At 42.6% G+C, this 21,470-nt stretch overlaps 1 protein-coding gene across 3 annotated transcripts; it reads left to right on the top strand.

The window, feature by feature from the left end:
• The first annotated feature begins 1,636 nt into the window (after positions 1–1,636).
• C2H3orf85 (chromosome 2 C3orf85 homolog) lies at positions 1,637–14,494 on the top strand. Of its 3 annotated transcripts, XM_063954790.1 has the most exons (5): positions 1,637–1,835; positions 2,135–2,268; positions 3,369–3,460; positions 9,744–9,853; positions 11,487–11,661. In XM_063954790.1, the coding sequence occupies exons 1-4, from the start codon at positions 1,787–1,789 to the stop codon at positions 9,829–9,831; spliced, it is 363 nt and encodes a 120-aa protein (XP_063810860.1). In that variant the 5' UTR covers positions 1,637–1,786; the 3' UTR covers positions 9,832–9,853; positions 11,487–11,661. The 3 variants fall into 3 exon arrangements, with proteins under 3 accessions (XP_063810860.1, XP_063810859.1, XP_063810861.1); XM_063954789.1 differs by lacking the exon at positions 11,487–11,661 and having other exon boundaries at positions 9,744–10,092; XM_063954791.1 differs by lacking the exon at positions 9,744–9,853 and having other exon boundaries at positions 1,642–1,835; positions 11,487–14,494.
• Positions 14,495–21,470: the final 6,976 nt, after the last annotated feature.

The following is a 21,470-nucleotide window of genomic DNA, read 5'->3' as shown; positions in this document are numbered from 1 at the left end:
AATATTGTCACTTCAATTACATGTTTGTGCAGAGTCTTCACCTGCATCCTGGTACGATTGCACAGTTTGGGGGGATTGAAGTTGAGTAAAAGCATTATGGTGGCGCCGATCTTGAGATAAAAAACATGAGGTGGTATTCCAGGAGGGTTCAGAGTATGCAGACACTCTACACTCTACAGGGTAATGAATGGTGTCCTCCACCTTCACCATCGAATGAACCGACTAGTACCTAACCATATTAGTAGCCAGCTTCTTCAGCAGAGTGTTGTTGATGTTAACTGTTGAGTCATTTGTTGGAGTGAGAATAGCCCCCTCCCTCAGCCAAGAGACGCTTTTACCTCTATTCTCATTCATGGCCGGGCAGATCCTCTCAGTCAAAGCATTCAAATCGTAGACTAAATAGCAGAGGTTTTTGTGGAATACGGACTCTTCCCCCCTCCTCCAACAACTTGCCATCCCCTTTTTTAGGAAGTAATTCAGAAAATTCCTCTGCTTTCAGGTCACCTTTCAGGAGCACTCGCATGTTGACCCCCAAGGAAAGGACATTGAGGGTCATTCTGACCCGATCACACGCTGCAGTTTATCGCAGCAGTGCGATCAGGTCAGTACTGTGCATGCGCTGGTACCACAGTGCGCCGGCGCATGCCAGATGGCTGAAGGCCGTCGTTGCCTAGCGATCGCCTCTGCCTAATTGACAGGCAGAGGCGGTCGCTGGGCGGGAGGGGGCTAGACAGCGGTGTTAAGCCGCCATTTAGGGGGTGTGGTCCGGCCAATGCAGGCGTTGCCGGACCATTGGGGGGGGCGGGCCGTGGTGGCTGTGTGACGTGACACGCAGCCGCTGTGACCCAGGGCAGCAAAGAGGTTCTCCCAGACAGTCGCTGGAGCTGCGCTGGCCGGGAGTTACTCCTCAAATGCAAAAGCATCGCCGCTGTGCGATGCTTTTGCACTTCTGCAGGGGGGAAGGGGGCACTGACATGCGGGGCGGACTAGCCCTGTGCTGGGCGTCCCCCCGCATGTCTGAGTGCCTGATCATAGCTGAGCTAAATTTAGCACAGCTTCGATCAACTCGGAATGACCCCCATTGACTCTTGGCGATAAGTAGGATGACTTGAGACATGCCTTAACCTCATTCACGCATGTCCCCCATGGCACAACAGGTACTTAGGCACATAATTTGGTAACATTTGTATGCAAAAACAAATGTAAGTCTTATCTGAATTAGAAGATAATAAAGAATTAATAAAAAAAAAACATTTCACCGCTTTGGCAAAATCCCTTCATAGTGGGTGCCTACATCACAAAACGAAGCTTCTGTCCAATTTCAAGTTCCTAGTCCTCATAGTTCCGGAGAGTTTGTGATGAGTCAGTGAGTCAGTCAGTGGTATTTGGCTTTTATATATATGTAGATTATTATTATTATTATTATTATTTATTATTAATATATACATTTAAAAAAAAGTAATTATTGCAGTACATGCATTCACACTGGGCAAAAAAAACATGTGTACTTGTTTTCCAATTGATACAGAATGTTTCTGATTGTCCAGCGTGGCATCCATGTAATCTCTGGTGTAAAGTGCAAGCAAGGTTTGGCAGTTTCAGTGCACGATAAACTAGACCCATGTTAATCAGTATATAAACAGAAGTTTGCAGGCTCAAAGGTCACAGCAAGTGAGTTAAGGACAGACAGAAAGAAAGAACCATAAGCTTAGGACTTCACTTTATTTATTACATAGTTTTAAACAGTCAAATCTGTACAATTGTCATAACAAAAACTTCAATCACAATGAGGCATTCAGTGATTATTTTGTTTCATCTTTTTCTCTCAATTCAAGGTAAGACAATAACTTTTTTTCTTTTCATATTTCTTGGTATTATAGTTACTTCCTTAGGAAAAACACAGTGACACTTAAACCTGACAATCTAGAAAAAAACATTAGTTACACAACACGCTAACAAGAAAAAACACACAGTTGTTTAAACTTATAGTATATACATTTAAATATGATTAAACATATAATCTGGTGCGATTCTTAAATGAACAATTACCGACAATTCAAGCACAATATACCTCTCTAATAGTTGGTATAAAATGTAAGTAATATATCCTTTTATTTCACAATTATTGGTATAGGTATTCTGGGGGCTCCATTTTTTACAGAGGAAGCTGCAAACCAATTTTTAAGGCTTAAAAGACAGGCCTTCTCCAAACATTTTTGGGAACCAGATCTCTCAGAGACTACTTGGGTATCTACAATTACACAGGAGGTAACATATGATGAATATATTTTTTATTTTAACTTGTTGGGAACTAATTATTACTGTGTCTTAATGAAATATATGAAACAAAGCATTTGATTCGCCAAGGGTTATTCAATTAGCCCCGATAGCCGGCATTTATTGGGAATCCCCAATAAGCAGCCCTCAGAGCTGGCGATAACACATGGGTCCGGAAACCTATCTCGGATCCCATGTGTTATCACATAAAAACAGGACATGTTTCTCCTGAAAAACAAGGGCTTTAATTGAATAGCCGATGATGACAATTGGACAAAAATCTCCCAATCAGCCCATTTTTTGGGAGGGAGAAAAATGACCAGGGCTAATTGAATACTGGTCTTAGTGTCTTATGGCTAAAGCTAAGCTAAAGCATTGCTGTCCAATTTATCTACCTATGTAGATGACCAAATCACATAAAATACAGTCATTTGGGACTTGGACATCAGTTCCTTGGGGCCTCTTTGTGCAGCAGTAGGATGACCACAGAAAAATTTAAATAAAAAAACAGATAATGCACATTTACCAACTTGAACTATATTTAGCAGCATTACTAATAGGATCATTATTGGGCATCGCGATTGTTTTGTGGCCATAATCACTGTGGGATATATCGTCCCACTTGAGATATATTACATATGAAATAACAATGTGTATGGCCAGATTATTTTAAGCAGCCTTATGGGGCTGTGAACAATAATCAGTGAGTTCTGAGCTACTGTAAGTGCAGCATATATACGAACTTACTCATGCGGACTTGGTGATTAGTCTTATTGAACCGATCCCTTAATATTCAGAGCAGGTAGTGTATTAATCCTTAGTTTTCCTACTGAACATTGATTAAATCCAAACTCACCAATTATTAAGTAAAGATGTCAGAACTCACTCTTTATACAGAGATTATCAACAGCACTTTATTATTTATCAGTACTATATCATGTGTACATTTTAAAGAAATACAATGAACACGATATATAAAGTATACTGTTACATTACAGTGTTTGCAACAAAAGTTCCCCTGAAACAGGATTTGTTATTGATGTTCCAGTCTTTGTTTTTTTGTATGTTTATGTTCCATTTTATTTTGTAAGGCAAGTGATACATGGAGGTCATTGCTGAATTCTGCACAATATTACCTGAGTCTGGAGCCAGCTGATTCATCATACTATCCTTCTGCAATTGGGTGAGTTTAGTCACCACTTACTAGCAGTTCCCCCTTTCTTCCTTTTAGTCCCAATAATTCCTCTTTTGAAACCAGTCTGCTGTGTAAAGTGTCATAGTCATACACTTAACAATGCTATTTAGAAAAACAGAGTTTCTCTTTACCTTTACTTACATACTAAATAAAATTGTCATATATAGCCTACATTATATCTATATGATATGCAAATGATGTAATAAATACCAGAAAGAAAACAATATGGACTTTTTGCAGCATGAAAGGTGTATCTTACTGTGCTTACATAGTTTGGGGGCTTTCTTTGTGCAAAGGCATACAGTACATACTGTTACGGCAAGTGTGACTACAATTAGTGTGTCCATTAGAGTCCCTAGCTTTGTTCAAATTGCCACTCCCAGAAGCAGCCTGCCACTGTGAATACGTTATTTACTCTGAGCATTTCAGGCCATCTTAAAGGACTGTGCTGGACCAAGCGACAGGATTGATATGAGTGTGAAAATCTCCCACTACCATAGCTGTATTAAGACCCGAGCAGTGTCTTCCCTCCCCTCAGCCGCACATCTTACTTTGTGCTGGTAAGTGGGTCTCGCTTCCTCCACGGGAGTAGATATTTGGGAAGATGGCGCACAAGAGAGCAAAGGCTCTGGCACAATGTCTTTGCTTTCACTGTGCGGCACTATTTTCATGAAGATATCACTGGGAAGATGGCACCATGGAGGAGGAGCGACCCGTTCTCCGGTACAAGGTATACTCTGAGTGCAGGGTGTGTGGTGCGGGGCTATGTGTACCACACCCCCTGAAATCCATTATAAATATGCCTATGCCTACTATTCTGATTGGTGAATGTCCAGCGCCATCCACCAATTAGTATTCTATAGAACACATAAACTTCTCCCAGATAGGGCCTTGGTTAAAATGAAACTAATGGCCTGAGCATGGTAAATTAGCACTAACCACTATAATCCATTTAGGGGTCTATTTACTAAGCCTTGGATGGAGATAAATGGACGGAGATAAAGTACCAGCCAATCAGCTACTAACTGCCATGTCACATGCTGGGTGTGAAAAATGACAATTAGGAGCCCATTGGCTGGTACTTTATCTCCGTCCCCTTTATCACCATCCAAGGCTTAGTAAATAGACCCCTTAGTATCTTATGTATATGGGGTCTTATGTAACTTTGTGATATGCTAATACAGTATGTGTCTGACAAGTGGATACAAGTTTTTGCTTCCTTTTATACATATACCTACTCAATATTTAATGCAGCCCGTGCGCACCCTTAAATGTGTCTTTTTCTATTGCTCATGCATCCAGTCAGCATTCATGATTGTATACATTTTCTTATTTATATATTTTATATCCTCATTTTTCTGAATAAGTAAGGTTTGCTATTTAATGAAATATTGTGCCAGTTTAGCATATCTCCCAACTGTCCCAATTTAGGCACCTTCTTCCACGTCCCCTTGCTGTGCATTTTGCCCAATTCCCCAACTTGGAAAGTTGTGGTGTTGGGGTTTATTCATGAAGCAGTGATGAGAGTGGAGAAGTGAGCTAGTGGAGAGGTTGCCCATGGCAATCAATCAGCTTTTAAGTAACATTTTTCAAGTGCAGCTTATAAAATGATACATAGCCATTGATTGGTTGCCATGGGCAACTTCTCCACTGGTCACTACTCCACTCTTTTCACTGCTTTATGAATAGACCACCAAGTGTTAACTGTTCAAACCTTGTCAAAACCAATTACTACTGTAGGTACTGTACTGCTCTACCAGAGTTTATGATCTTAGATTGATCTGTGAAACTGTGAAAGTTGTACACATTAAGCTATCCTAATACTTCTGGCCTGTATTTTGTATAAGAAAATGGTTACATGTACCACATGGCTATTTGTGATCTTTCAATTATATTATTTAGCTCCCATTATACAGCCTTAAGAAACCAATATGTTTATCACAAATGTCAACATTACATCTTACAAAGTTGGAAATATTGGGAGGTACAGTATATTACAATGTATGCAACTTAATCTGGGCAAGTAAATACAGCACAGCCAAAATGGGTGTGGTTCATCAAATAGACAGTGTCTAGGTCGACAGTCACTAGGTCGACATGATTGGAAGGTCGACAGGGTTTCTAGGTCGACATGTGCTAGGTCGACAGGTCTAAAGGTCGACATGAGGATTTTTTTTTTGTGTGTCATTTTCTTCGTAGAGTGACCGGGATCCCAAATTAGTGCACCGCGTCCCCTCGCATGGCTCGCTTCGCTCGCCATGCTTCGGGCATGGTGCCTTCGCTTCGCTCGGCACACTTTACCGTTCCAATCGTAGTCCACGTGGACCGTTAAGTATGAAAAAATTCAAAAAAAGAAAAAAAAAATTGAAAAACTCATGTCGACCTTTAGACCTGTCGACCTAGCACATGTCGACCTAGAAACCCTGTCGACCTTCCATCCATGTCGACCTAGTGACTGTCGACCTATAGTGGTCGACCTAAACATTGTCGACCTAGACACTGTCGATCTTCAGACCGGATCCCAGCCAAAATATGTGCAACTAATGAGTTAAACAAAAAAAAATATTGACTGATAATTTCAGAAATAGCTTTAGTCATTAAAGGGAAGCCCAGTATTTTAAATACTTCATATGCCATTTTAATTATTTGCCTTGTTGGAAAATATAAATTATTTACAAGAGTTATCAGTTCCTATGAGCTAAGTGCATAAAATATGTAGATGCTATTTAATTTTCCTTCAGAACTTCCACATGCAGTTTTACTTTGATTCTAAGTATATTTCTTACTCAGTAATGATAAATAAGGAATTTAAATACACAATTCATTAATAAAATTGGGAAAAAATATTGTCACAAAAAACATATTTGCATTTACTTTATTTTATTTAATTTTAAAACAATGACAATAATTATCTAATTATTCATATATATAGTATTACTATGTATAGTTGATAACATTATTATTTTATAATTATATGGTGTCACATGGGTTAATTGGTTGCCGTAGATAGTTTTAAAACATATAGAAATTGCACAGATAAGGACTAATACAAACAATTTACATCAAATACAGTGCCCAAATTACATGACTACAGAGAGAAAACAAAAGGGAGAGAGCCCTGATCATGAGAGCTTACATTCTAGTCAAATTACATGGTGAACATTATGCTCAAATAGCAAAATACATACATTTTGCAGTGTAATCTGTATTAATAAACTGTATATAGTAAGCAACTGCAACAATGCAATTTCGTTATTTATTTGTGGAATATAAATGTTACACCAATCTATTTTTTCAATCCATATTCTAATGAACGCTGTAACAGATGCTCATTTTGAATATAAATGAATAGAATTGATAATAAATTGCAGAAAAAAATGTTCAGCTTCATTCAGAAAGCTGCCATGTAGTGTGACATGATAGACATTTTCGAATACACCCATAATACGTGATGGAATTATATTATCACCTTAAAGTTATTGAATGGTAATTTTAATCTGCAGAATAAATTAATAAATGTTTATTACCAGCTGAGCCCAGTGCTATGTGCTAAGAAGGGTTAATCTCCCTATTTATCAAATGTGTCTATGAGGACATCATATGGCCAGTGGGCTGTGAAGCCAGAGGTATGCATACAAATCTTCAGCATCAAAAGGTGCTGTGTGCAGACTGACTTTTATCTACATAACATATAGTATATGTTGCATATGCAGATACTGGATGCCTTTGATTGCACTTGCTGCAATGCTGGTTCCTTGCTGTTACCACAATTAGAGATAAGCAACGTAATATGTCAGAATCCGAAGCAGTGAATCATAGTTTGGAAAACACTGTATTTGAAATTGCTGCCCCAATTTTACCATCAGGGTCGGATTGCCCATAGGGCTCACAGTGAAGATCCCCGGTGGGCTGGCGTATCACCGATCCCTGTTTTGTTTGCTGACATGTGCCCCCGCATAACAGACAGCCCACCATACTCATTACAATGAATCAAACAGTCATTCCATCTCTGCAGTACAGTAACTCTGCCATCCAGTGATGCTGCCATGGCTAAACAGTATGTTATACCTCTGGTGCTGCCCATGTCAGGCCACTTCTTTAACATTTTCCAGGGCCACTTTTAGTTTCCAATCCATCCCTGTTTACAATAGTAAAGGATAGAAAGCACCTGATTTAGAAAGCGGCAGTTTTCAAACCATTGAAAACTGTCAGTAACACCCAACAAGCAAAAGAGATGGTTGTGACAGGCTAGATTGCTTACATTGCATGGTATTAAAAATATGGTAATTGAAGAGCTGTCGACTCCCAATACACTCTTAATTAGGGTAATTATGTATTGCTGAAGATGTAAAATAACATTAATATTAATCTTATGAGGGAAATATTTTTTCAGAATACATTTGAGTGTTATGTTTAATTTCTGCATCCCAACAGTCAGGATGCCAATGGTCATAAAATCGACAATGGCATCCCAACTGTCAGAATTCCGACACATTCTGCTAGTAAGCATAAAGGTTAGGCTGCGCGTGTGCGGTGGGGGAGTGTTAAAGTTAGGCTGCAGGAGGGGGAGGCTAGGGATAGGCTGTGGGACAGTTAGGGTTACTGCGGGAAGGGGAGGTTAGGGATGGGCTGCAGAAGGGTTAGGGTTAGGCTGCAGGGTGGTTAGAGCTACTGCGGGAAGGGGAGGTTAGGGTTGGGCTACAGAAGGGTTAGGGTTAGGCTGCAGGGTGGTTAGGGTTATTGCGGGAGGGGGAGAATAGGGTTGGGCTGCGGAAGGGTTAGGTTAGGCTGTGCTAAGATTAGGGTTACTGCGGGAGGGGGAGGTTAGGGTTGGGCTGCGGGCAGTGGTGCAAGTAAAAATATTTTCTTAGTGGTGTGAGGGCCGAAAATGGATGTGGTCATGTGTTGTGAGGGGGTGTAGCCACATGCCACAAGTGGGAGTGGATACATGACACTAGTGGCGTGGCGACACTACAAAGCCCCTTTTCTTTGCACTCTGGAGGCAAGGCTAGAAATATATAGTACTACCCCCAGTATAATAGAAATATATAGTAATACCTCCAGTATAATAGAAATATATAGTAATGCCCCCAGTATGATATATATATATATATATATATATAGTAATGCCACCAATGTAATAACAATATATAATAATGCCTCCATTATAACAGGAATATATAGTGTAGTAGTTTCTCTGGTATAATAGAATTATATAGTAGTGTCCAAATTACAATAGAAATATGTAGTAATACCCCCATAATAATAGACATATATAGTAGTGCCCACATTATATTAGAAATGAATGCTCCCAGCAAGAGACGCTGCGGGAAAGTGCAATCAGGCTCCTTTCTTCACGCCATCCACAGCCAACAGAGGAGTAAGTGTGATGTGGCGTAATGACATCACTGTTGCGCTCCCAGTACCCTGACAAACTGGGAGGCGCTGTCATGCTGCCAAGCACCATGGTCTTGTTACTTTGTGGTGTATTATAATTGTGGTAATGGCGGTCACGGCTGCAAAGTGTGTGGCAGGTGGTACTGAGTACCCACTGCCATATTCTTAAGGGTACTCCGTAACCGAGCGTACCCGCATACTTGCACCACTGGCTGAGAGTTAGGGTTAAAGCTGCAGGAGGGGAGGGTCAGGGTTAGGATGCCAGAGGTGTGGGTTAGGGTTAGGGGAAGGGTAAAGGTAAGGTTTACAGTACTTACCAAAATGTGTTGGGATCATGACAGTCGAGATGCCATTGTCGGTATTTTGACAATCTGCATCTTGACTGGCAGGATCCCGTACCCAGCCCATTAGAATATTATTTATTAATTATATTAAGTAGTATTAATTATTTGTTAACTAGCGCTAAAAAAAAAATGTTGCCCACATCATAAAATGATCTAATGTTTGCACTATCGGCCTTCTTAGTTAACATATGTGATTAAGTGAAATGTGATTAGCAGAAGTATTTGAAATGAAAAAATAAATAAATATATATATATATATATATATATATATATATATAAAATTATTTTTTTTAATCACTATTAAATCAGCCTGGTGATATGGCTCTTGCAGAATATGTGGATGAGTTGGTAAACGTGTAGTCAAATAGTGTGTATGTGACTGTAACCTCCAAATGTCCTACTGTTCCACATCTGCATATGAACTCAAATGAAGATCTGAGCCACTAGATGACCATAACAAATGCGACAAATGAAAATGCTGCAGTGATACTGTAGTTATGTAACCCTGCATTGCCATTTTAAAATTTCAGGCAAATACTGTATCTGTACCCTTCTGGGAGAGTGACATCACTAGAAAGCCAGGAATTTGAACGACAGTCCAGACTCATGGACCTCTAAAAGGGTGGAGCTTCAACCTAATGTGTGTTTATCTTGGCTAATAACGGCAGGAATTCAGCAGATCACAGTGGGGTTTGGATGGATCAGGGGTAGGGCTTATTTTCTATCAATTTCACGTCGGAAAGAATGTGGAAAGATATGCTACTGGATATAGGTGAACCATATCTAATAGTCACAGCTCTGTTTATTGCTGGCAAAGAGGTTTAAAGAACTAAGGGGTCTATGTACTAAACCTTGGAGGGATATAAAGTGGACAGAGATAAAGTAACAACCAACCAGCTACTAACTGTCATTTTTCAAACACACTGGGGCAGATGTATTAACCTGGAGAAGGCATAAGGAAGTGATAAACCAGTGATATGTTCAAGGTGATAAAGGCACCGGCCAATCAGCTCCAATATGTAAATTAACAGTTAGGTTCTGATTGGCTGGTGCCTTTATCACCTTGCACATATCACTGGTTTATCACTTCTTTATGCCTTCTCCAGGTTAATACATCTGCCCCACAGTAACATGGCAGTCAGGAGCTGATTGACTGGTACTTTATCTCTCTCCACTTTATCTCCCTCCAAGGCTTAGTAAATAGACCCCTAAAATAGAAACAGCTTTTATTTAAAGTACAGTCTACCATTCCTTCAAATTTAAAATACATTTGACATCATGTTTCCTACTGGTATACCTAGCTGATTACATTTTTAGTCAACTTAACAGACTTTCAAAAATTGTGTATAAAATTGAAAAAGCTGAATCTCAATTAAATGTTTTTCTCTTATTTTCACCAATCATTAATATGTACTATATAATGCACTAAAAATAAAAGAAATGCAAATTTATTCCAATATGCTACTGTACATATTGTACCAAAAGTCACAGCCATCACAAGAAAAACAATATAAAACTTGTTAAAAAAAGGTGTGTTTTTCTTTTTTGGCATAACAAATTCACATATTTTATATGAGGGGAATTCCTTAATTCATGAAACTATTAAAATTAAACTAAACCGAAACACAATATTCTGAATAATGTCTTCTTTTTCAAGCCGCGGTCATCTGCCACAGAATGTACTATAAGTAGATTATAAATATACACACCAAACTCAAATATACTATAAGATATTTAAATATAAATAAGCATACATATTTTGGGATGTTTTGATAACTGAATTGACCATTGTGCTCCAATGAAAAAAATCTGGATTTTTTTTTTTAACATGAAGGACTTTGGTCCACGTAAGAAGGCCCATCATTGTGTTCTAATTGTCTTAGTTTTTCTTCAAGCTGCCACTAATGATTTATAATGTGTAACTGTCACACAATTACTATGGCATCTATTGGCAGAGATGCTTTTTCTGATCCCTCTTCTAAGTTCATGTTCATTACACTACGCAAAGCTCCCCCACTGAGCATCTTCCTGAGAGACTGGCTCTGGTCACAGATACGGTCACATTCTCCTCAACAACAAGCTTCAGAGCTTTACAACTGAGAGTCACTATCTTCCATTGGAAGCCAAAATAAACCAAACACCACAAAGTAATTTTATGCTTTCTAGCTGGAGTACATCCTAGAAACAACAACATAATAGTGCAGCTTTAAGTGACTTTCTGTAAATAATAATTAATGAAGCCATCTAAATTTGACATTGTACTTTTCCTGTAGGAACCAACTGAAAGTCTATATCGGTGTGTTCTGGCCTTGGGAATCCAATGAACAGGATGAAACATACACACAAAATTAACGTTTATGTATATGATTATGTAATTATTTGCTCAAAACGTTTAATTGTCAGTTGTTAATGTGGTAAGTTATAATAAATAATTGTATTGTGATATAATTAGTGCAAATGTATGTAATTCATATTGATTTTTATATTGCACACTGCCCTATTTCAGCATCTAGGAGTATTCAGTTACCAAATTTCCTTCCTCATACTTTCAACACTAAAGCTGGGTTCATACTAAGCGATGTGTACCCAGCCCAACATCGCTGCTGACTGGACCCTGTTAACGGAACTTGACGAAGTGTATGCAATTGCCCTGATGGCCCTGCTGCAGGGTAGACGGAGGATAGGGGATGTCGCTAGAGATCTGCTGGAACATGCATTTCATGGGTATACAATAGACCAGTGGTTCCCAAACTCGGTCCTCAAGGTCCCCCAACAGCTCACGTTTTCCAGGTCTCTTCACAGAATCACAAGTTTAATAACTGGCTCCAATTGTGGATCTTTTAAAATGTGTCAGCGAGTAATGAATACAGCTGTGTACCTGCTGGGTTACCTGGAAAACATGAACTGTTGAGGAACCTTAAGGACTGAGTTTGAGAACCACGGCACAAGATGATGATTCAGAGGTGGACACTATTGCAGTTGCGACTGCTTCTTTTGCCAAAACCGCTACTGCATCTTTATGGTAATTTTTCATCTGATGGTCATTCTAGTGAAACGCCCATAGACTGTGGCATTAATCTGCTATCACACAATTGTACATTGCATCAGCCCTATGGAGGTGCAGAATGTCTGTAAGAACGTGGCTGCTGTTGTCAGTGCAGCTGCATCTTTAGACAAAGCCACTACCGTGACACCCACGTCAGGCTAGCCACCACCCCCAGTTGCCACCCAGAAGTGCTCACTGAAATTGCATGGATCTGCATCTTAGAGTGGTAACCATTGGAACAGGTGGTCTTCACTTTGCTGGCGGTCGGGCTCCTAGCGACCAGCATACCGGCGCCAGAATCTCGACCGCCGGCATACCAACAGTTCTTCTCCCTCTTGGGGGTCCACGACCCCCCTGGAGGGAGAATAGATAGCGTGCCTGCAGCGTGGTGAGTGCAACGAGCCCGCAAGGGGCTCATTTGCGCTCGCCCAGCTGTCGGTATGCAGGCGGTCTGGATTCCAGCGCTGGTATGCTGGTCACCGGAAGCCCGACCGCCGGCATAACATACTACACCCCATTGGAACGCATGCACAGTGCAACTGGGATGATTGTGCAGACTGAAAATATTGGCTGCTTGCATCTAATGCCTTCTCTGCATCCACCTCTGGTCATGCCCTCTTCCTTCCAGTAGTGACCTTTTCCTTACACTTATCTATAGCTAAGCCTCCCTGTAGCAGAACAGATGTGTGCGCTTTACAGGTGATCACCAGGTGCAGGTGATGGTGATTACCTGGAAGCATATTTGAGATGTTGTATGATTGCAGGGGTAAAGTGAGGCACAATGAGATCTGACTGTGCAAAAATGGTACTGTCAATAAGTTCATTATGCAAAGAAGAATAAATATCAACAAGATCTTCCACCTTAAAAGTAAACACTGTACACAATGGGACTACAGTCATTTTAAGTTAATAAGTAAATCAAATGAGAAGGTATAACTATGTTGTACTGTAGTGGGGCTAAATTACAATGTGCAGACAAAGTAAGCTAACGTCTTAACTGCTGTGCTGACATAAAGCTGCCTGCTATACTATTTGTGTATTACATGCAATAGCAGGCAGGATTTGTCCTACAAGGAAAAAAAGAAAACTGCATTTGCACCCCTTGCATGGCAACAAGGTATCTCCAGGAGCAAATGTGCACTCATAGGGCATGATGCAGAGCTGGAACTGAATTTGTCTATGTTGGCCCAAAGAAATATGCATGGGAATAATGGGTATGTTTGCCGGTATGCGGAGCTGTGTGCAGCTCGAGATGCAACTGTCCCTATCCGTACACCTGATTTGCTTATAGGCCCTCATTCCGAGTTGTTCGCTCGCTAGCTGCTTTTAGCAGCCGTGCAAACGCTAAGCCGCCGCCCTCTGGGAGTGTTAGGTTAGCAGAAGTGTGAATGAAAGGATCGCAGCGCTGCTACAAAAAAAGATTGTGCAGTTTCTGAGCAGCTCGAGACTTACTCCTAGCTTGTGATCACTTCAGACTGTTTAGTTCCTGTTTTGATGTCATGAACACGCCCTGCGTTTGGCCAGCCACGCCTGCGTTTCCCCAGGCACGCCTGCGTTTGTATCTGACACGCCTGAGTTTTTCAGCACACTCCCCGAAAATGGTCAGTTACCTTCCAGAAACACCCACTTCCTGTCAATCACTCTGCGGCCAGCAGTGCGATTGAAAAGCGTTGCTAGACCTTGTGTGAAACTGCATCGGCTGTTGTGAAGGTACGTCGCGTGTGCGCATTGCGCCGCATACGCATGCACAGAAATGCCGAATTTTTTTTGCCTGATCGCTGCGCAGTGACCGAAAACAGCTAGCGAACAACTCGGAATGACCACGATAGTCATCAGCAGCAGCAGCAGCAGTGGAAAATATGCTATTGCTGTTGTTCTAATTGTAAAGCGCAACAGAATATGCTGCGCTATATAAGAAACTGTTAATAATAATAATAATAATAATAATAATTATGCAAGACACATTCTACAAACATGTGTACTTTCAACTCTGCATAATACCCGTTACTGCATTTGCCCCTCACTCTTAAAGAGTCTCCCTTGGAGACATACAGACAATGCCACCAGCACTGAGTTTTCAGAAAAGAACTGAAGATAATTTTGAGTTTGCTTAAAGAGTTTTGAAGAATGTTTGATGTTTTATGTGGTTTGTTGTATTGAACATGTCCTTTAGCATTCGATACTCGTTCCTCCAAATGTGATATATGTATGGCAAATAAAAAAGCAAGAAAAGAACATTTTGTGTTTTTATGGAACTAGGAAGTTTGTGGCAAAGTATACAAACACATCATCTACAAGTGGCCTTAAATCCTGAAAAACGTAACATTGTTTTTATATTATAGAAATGCTTACCCAATACAGAGATTGAAATATAATTCATAAGCCACACATGCATTGTTTTTACAGGTTATCTATTTAAATAATCCTTTTGACCTTTTTGGTTTTACATGTGCAGGTATACAATAATAAGATTTTACTTACCGATAAATCTATTTCTCGTAGTCCGTAGTGGATGCTGGGGACTCCGTCAGGACCATGGGGATTAGCGGCTCCGCAGGAGACAGGGCACAAAAATAAAACTTTAGGATCAGGTGGTGTGCAATGGCTCCTCCCCCTATGACCCTCCTCCAAGCCTCAGTTAGGATACTGTGCCCGGACGAGCGTACACAATAAGGAAGGATTTTGAATCCCGGGTAAGACTCATACCAGCCACACCAATCACACCGTACAACTTGTGATCTGAACCCAGTTAACAGTATGACAACGTAGGAGCCTCTGAACAGACGGCTCACAACAAGAACAACCCGATTTTTTTGTAACAATAACTATGTACTTGGGATGGGCGCCCAGCATCCACTACGGACTACGAGAAATAGATTTATCGGTAAGTAAAATCTTATTTTCTCTAACGTCCTAGTGGATGCTGGGGACTCCGTCAGGACCATGGGGATTATACCAAAGCTCCCAAACGGGCGGGAGAGTGCGGATGACTCTGCAGCACCGAATGAGAGAACTCCAGGTCCTCTTTAGCCAGGGTATCAAATTTGTAGAATTTTACAAACGTGTTCTCCCCCGACCACGTAGCTGCTCGGCAGAGTTGTAATGCCGAGACCCCTCGGGCAGCCGCCCAGGATGAGCCCACCTTCCTTGTGGAATGGGCCTTGACAGATTTAGGCTGTGGCAGGCCTGCCACAGAATGTGCAAGTTGAATTGTGCTACAAATCCAACGAGCAATCGTCTGCTTAGAAGCAGGAGCACCCAGCTTGTTGGGTGCATACAGTATAAACAGCGAGTCAGATTTTCTGACTCCAGCCGTCCTTGAAATATATATTTTCAATGCCCTGACAACGTCCAGCAACTTGGAATCCTCCAAATCGCTAGTAGCCGCAGGCACCACAATAGGCTGGTTCAGGTGAAACGCTGACACCACCTTAGGCAGAAAATGAGGACGCGTCCGCAGTTCTGCCCTGTCCGAATGGAAAATCAGATATGGGCTTTTATACGATAAAGCCGCCAATTCTGACACTCTCCTGGCTGAAGCCAGGGCCAGTAGCATGGTTACTTTCCATGTAAGATATTTCAAATCCGCCGATTTGAGTGGCTCAAACCAATGGGATTTGAGAAAATCCAAAACTACATTAAGGTCCCACGGAGCCACTGGGGGCACAACCGGGGGCTGTATATGTAGTACTCCTTTTACAAAAGTCTGGACTTCAGGAACTGAAGCCAATTCTTTCTGGAAGAAAATCGACAGGGCCGAAATTTGAACCTTAATGGACCCCAACTTGAGGCCCATAGACAATCCTGTTTGCAGGAAATGTAGGAATCGACCCAATTGAAATTCCTCCGTGGGGGCCTTCCTGGCCTCACACCACGCAACATATTTTCTCCAAATGCGGTGATAATGTTGTGCAGTCACCTCCTTCCTGGCTTTAACCAGTGTAGGAATGACCTCTTCTGGAATGCCTTTTTCCCTTAGAATTCGGCGTTCAACCGCCACGCCGTCAAACGCAGCCGCGGTAAGTCTTGGAATAGACACGGTCCCTGCTGAATCAGGTCCCGTCTTAGAGGTAGAGGCCACGGATTTTCCGTGAGCATCTCCTGAAGTTCCGGGTACCAAGTTCTTCTTGGCCAATCCGGAGCCACGAGTATCGTTCTTACTCCCCTTTGCCGTATAATTCTCAGTACTTTGGGTATGAGAGGCAGAGGAGGAAACACATACACTGACTGGAACACCCACGGTGTTACCAGAGCGTCCACAGCTATTGCCTGAGGGTCTCTTGACCTGGCGCAATACCTGTCCAGTTTTTTGTTGAGGCGAGACGCCATCATATCCACCTTTGGTTTTTCCCAACGGTTCACAATCATGTGGAAGACTTCTGGATGAAGTCCCCACTCTCCCGGGTGTAGATCGTGTCTGCTGAGGAAGTCTGCTTCCCAGTTGTCCACTCCCGGAATGAACACTGCTGACAGTGCTATCACATGATCTTCCGCCCAGCGAAGAATCCTTGCAGCTTCTGCCATTGCTCTCCTGCTTCTTGTGCCGCCCTGTCTGTTTACGTGGGCGACTGCCGTGATGTTGTCCGACTGGATCAACACCGGCTGACCCTGAAGCAGGGGTTTTGCCAGGCTTAGAGCATTGTAAATCGCTCTTAGCTCCAGTATATTTATGTGAAGAGACATCTCCAGGCTTGACCATACTCCCTGGAAGTTTCTTCCCTGTGTGACCGCTCCCCAGCCTCTCAGACTGGCATCCATGGTCACCAGGACCCAGTCCTGTATGCCGAATCTGCGGCCTTCTAACAGATGAGCACTCTGCAACCACCACAGAAGAGACACCCTTGTCCGTGGCGATAAGGTTATCCGCTGATGCATCTGCAGATGCGATCCGGACCATTTGTCCAGCAGATCCCACTGAAAAGTTCGTGCGTGGAATCTGCCGAATGGGATTGCTTCGTAAGAAGCCACCATCTTTCCCAGGACTCTTGTGCATTGATGCACAGACACTTTTCCTGGTTTTAGGAGGTTCCTGACAAGTTCGGATAACTCCTTGGCTTTCTCCTCCGGAAGAAACACCTTTTTCTGAACCGTGTCCAGAATCATTCCCAGGAACAGCAGACGTGTTGTCGGGGTCAACTGAGATTTTGGAAAATTCAGAATCCACCCGTGTTGTTGCAGCACTACTTGGGTTAGTGCTACTCCGTCCTCCAGCTGTTCTCTGGACCTTGCCCTTATCAGGAGATCGTCCAAGTAAGGGATAATTAATACGCCTCTTCTTCGCAGAAGAATCATCATTTCGGCCATTACCTTGGTAAAGACCCGAGGTGCCGTGGACAATCCAAACGGCAGCGTCTGAAACTGATAATGACAGTTTTGCACCACGAACCTGAGGTACCCTTGATGTGAAGGGCAAATTGGGACATGCAGGTAAGCATCTTTTATGTCCAGGGACACCATAAAGTCCCCTTCTTCCAGATTCGCTATCACTGCTCTGAGTGATTCCATCTTGAACTTGAATTTTTGTATGTACAGGTTCAAAGATTTCAGATTTAGAATAGGTCTTACCGAGCCGTCCGGCTTCGGTACCACAAATAGCGTGGAGTAATACCCCTTTTCCTGTTGTAGGAGGGGTACCTTGACTATCACCTGCTGAGAAAACAGCTTGTGAATGGCTTCCAATACCGTCGCCCTGTCTGAGGGAGACGTTGGCAAAGCAGACTTTAGGAACCGGCGAGGGGGAGACTTCTCGAATTCCAACCTGTAACCCTGAGATACTACCTGCAGGATCCAGGGGTCCACCTGTGAGCAAGCCTACTGCGCGCTGAAATTCTTGAGTCGACCCCCCACCGTTCCTGAGTCTGCTTGTAAAGCCCCAGCGTCATGCTGAGGGCTTTGCATAACCCGCGGAGGGCTTCTGTTCCTGGGAAGGAGCTGCTTGCTGCCCTCTCTTACCCTTTCCTCTGCCTCGGGGCAGATATGACTGTCCTTTTGCCCGCTTCTTATAGGACCGAAAGGACTGCGGCTGAAAAGACGGTGTCTTTTTCTGTTGGGAGGGGGTCTGAGGTAAAAAGGTGGATTTCCCGGCAGTTGCCGTGGCCACCAAATCCGATAGACCGACGCCAAATAATTCCTCCCCTTTATACGGCAATACTTCCATATGCCGTTTGGAATCCGCATCACCTGACCACTGTCGTGTCCATAAACTTCTTCTGGCAGATATGGACATCGCACTTACTCTCGATGCCAGAGTGCAAATATCCCTCTGAGCATCTCGCATATAAAGAAAAGCATCCTTTAATTGCTCTAAAGTCTGTAAAATACTGTCCCTATCCAGGGTATCAATATTTTCAGTCAGGGAATCCGACCAGACCACCCCAGCACTGCACATCCAGGCTGAGGCGATGGCTGGTCGCAGTATAACACCAGTATGTGTGTATATACTTTTTAGGGTAGTTTCCAGCCTCCTATCAGCTGGATCCTTGAGGGCGGCCGTATCAGGAGACGGTAACGCCACTTGTTTTGATAAGCGTGTGAGCGCCTTATCCACCTTAGGGAGTGTTTCCCAGCGCGCCCTAACCTCTGGCGGGAAAGGGTATAATGCCAATAACTTTTTTGAAATTAGCACTTTTCTATCTGGGTTAACCCACGCTTCATCACATACATCATTCAATTCCTCTGATTCAGGAAAAACTACAGGTAGTTTTTTCACCCCCCACATAATACCCCTTTTTGTGGTACTTGTAGTATCAGAGATATGCAAAGCCTCCTTCATTGCCGTGATCATATAACGTGTGTCCCTACTGGAAAATACGTTTGTTTCTTCACCGTCGACACTAGATTCAGTGTCCGTGTCTGGATCTGTGTCGACCGACTGAGGTAAAGGGCGTTTTACAGCCCCTGACGGTGTCTGAGACGCCTGGGCAGGTACTAACTGGTTTTCCGGCCGTCTCATGTCGTCAACTGATTTTTGTAATGTGCTGACATTATCACGTAATTCCATAAACAAATCCATCCATTCCGGTGTCGACTCCCTGGGGTGTGACATCACCATTACCGGCAATTGTCAACATCGTCCGGCTCATACATGTCGACACACACGTACCGACACACAGCAGACACACAGGGAATGCTCTATTGAAGACAGGACCCCACTAGCCCTTTGGGGAGACAGAGGGAGAGTTTGCCAGCACACACCCAAGCGCTATAATATATATGGGAACAACCCTATATAAGTGTTGTATCCTTATAGCAGCTTAAATATAGTAATATCGCCAAAAAAAGTGCCCCCCCTCTCTGTTTTACCCTGTTTCTGTAGTGCAGTGCAGGGGAGAGTCCTGGGAGCCTTCCTCACAGCGGAGCTGAGCAGGAAAATGGCGCTGTGTGCTGAGGAGAATAAGCCCCGCCCCCTATTTCGGCGGGCTCTTCTCCGGAGTTTGTGAGATCTGGCAGGGGTTAAATACATCCATATAGCCTCAAGGGCTATATGTGATGTATTTTTTAGCCATAAAAAGGTATTATACATTGCTGCCCAGGGCGCCCCACCAGCGCCCTGCACCCTCCGTGACCGCTGTGTGAAGTGTGCTGACAACAATGGCGCACAGCTGCAGTGCTGTGCGCTACCTCAGGAAGACTGAAAAGTCTTCTGCCGCCTGCTTCTGGACCTCTTCCATCTTCGGCATCTGCAAGGGGGGTCGGCGGCGCGGCTCCGGGACCGGACTCCATGGCTGGGCCTGTGTTCGATCCCTCTGGAGCTAATGGTGTCCAGTAGCCTAAGAAGCCAATCCATCCTGCACGCAGGTGAGTTGACTTCTCTCCCCTAAGTCCCTCGATGCAGTGAGCCTGTTGCCAGCAGGACTCACTGAAAATAAAAAACCTAAAAACTTTTTCTAAGCAGCTCTTTAGGAGAGCCACCTAGATTGCACCCTGCTCGGACGGGCACAAAAACCTAACTGAGGCTTGGAGGAGGGTCATAGGGGGAGGAGCCAGTGCACACCACCTGATCCTAAAGCTTTATTTTTGTGCCCTGTCTCCTGCGGAGCCGCTAATCCCCATGGTCCTGACGGAGTCCCCAGCATCCACTAGGACGTTAGAGAAATATTAATTACAATGCGGTATAAGGTTTTCTACAGGGGATCTGGTCACGTGACCGGCACTCGGGATCCCAGCGGTAACCATGCCGACGCCGGGATCCCGAGCGACCGTTCTAGAGAACAGGTTTCAATAATTTGGGTAACCATAACTAAAAATCTGTGTGCATGACAAACTCACGGAGCAGCAGCAGCAATTATATAGTCATTTTCAACTTTGAAATGATTTAATTCGGTATAAGAGATCGCGTACAGGCATATTTTCAAAGCATAGTTGGAGGCTTTTAATTTGTTACTCTTTAAAAAATTGATGAGTTATACAGTTTACTGGGAAAAAATGTTTTAATTATCCAAAATATGATAAGAAGATTAAATGTTGTTCTTGAAAAACTGAATCAATGTGAAGATGTGGCTGAAAAGTGCTTGACTTGATGGCGAATGGTGTGACCTGCAGAAGACTGTTAGTGATCACTGATTAGCGCCTTCCCATATAGCCATCTTCTTAAAAATATAAAACAGCGAAGGCAGTGAGAATTGCCATTGTAGTGTCAAAATCAGACTAAGAACAGGAATGCTTATCATCATTAAGTTTTCTTATGAACTTTGTGGTATGAGGGTACAGAAAAGAAAAAGGGGTCAAGAGATGGAACAACTGTTGTAGGACAGTACAGCCTGTACAGGTGTTAAAATTAAATTTTAACTAATGTAGTTTAAAGGCCTGTATATAAAGTAGGATAGGATTGTTTAGATGATCATTTGAACACTACAGTATCTCAGAGCTGGATTAAGGCTACGGGGGGCCCGGGGTACTTAAGACAGTGGGGCCCTAAAATCTAAATTTAAAATCATAACATCTTCAATCAATACAAAAAAAATTACAATTAGGTGGTAAATTTGAAAGAATCTTTCAAATAAGAAGCAAACACATGTATATATAATATACACTGCTCAAAAAAATAAAGGGAACACTAAAATAACACATCCTAGATCTGAATAAATGAAATATTCTTATTAAATAATTTGTTCTTTACATAGTTGAATGTGCTGACAACAAAATCACACAAAAATTATCAATGGAAATCAAATTTATTAACCAATGGAGGTCTGGATTTGGAGTCACCCTC

The sequence above is a fragment of the Pseudophryne corroboree genome, chromosome 2, assembly GCF_028390025.1.
Source record: "Pseudophryne corroboree isolate aPseCor3 chromosome 2, aPseCor3.hap2, whole genome shotgun sequence".
NCBI classification, from domain to species: Eukaryota; Metazoa; Chordata; class Amphibia; order Anura; family Myobatrachidae; genus Pseudophryne; species Pseudophryne corroboree.
Note: the sequence above shows the minus strand (reverse complement) of the source record. Positions and strands in the feature narration are given on the sequence as shown.

Coding starts and splice junctions, on each gene's coding strand:
- C2H3orf85 (XM_063954790.1), top strand. CDS start 1,787: ATGAGGCATTCAGTGATTATTTTGTTTCATCTTTTTCTCTCAATTCAA. Junction 1,836..2,134: donor TCTTTTTCTCTCAATTCAAG/GTAAGACAATAA, acceptor TTATTGGTATAG/GTATTCTGGGGGCTCCATTT. Junction 3,461..9,743: donor TACTATCCTTCTGCAATTGG/GTGAGTTTAGTC, acceptor TTAAAATTTCAG/GCAAATACTGTATCTGTACC.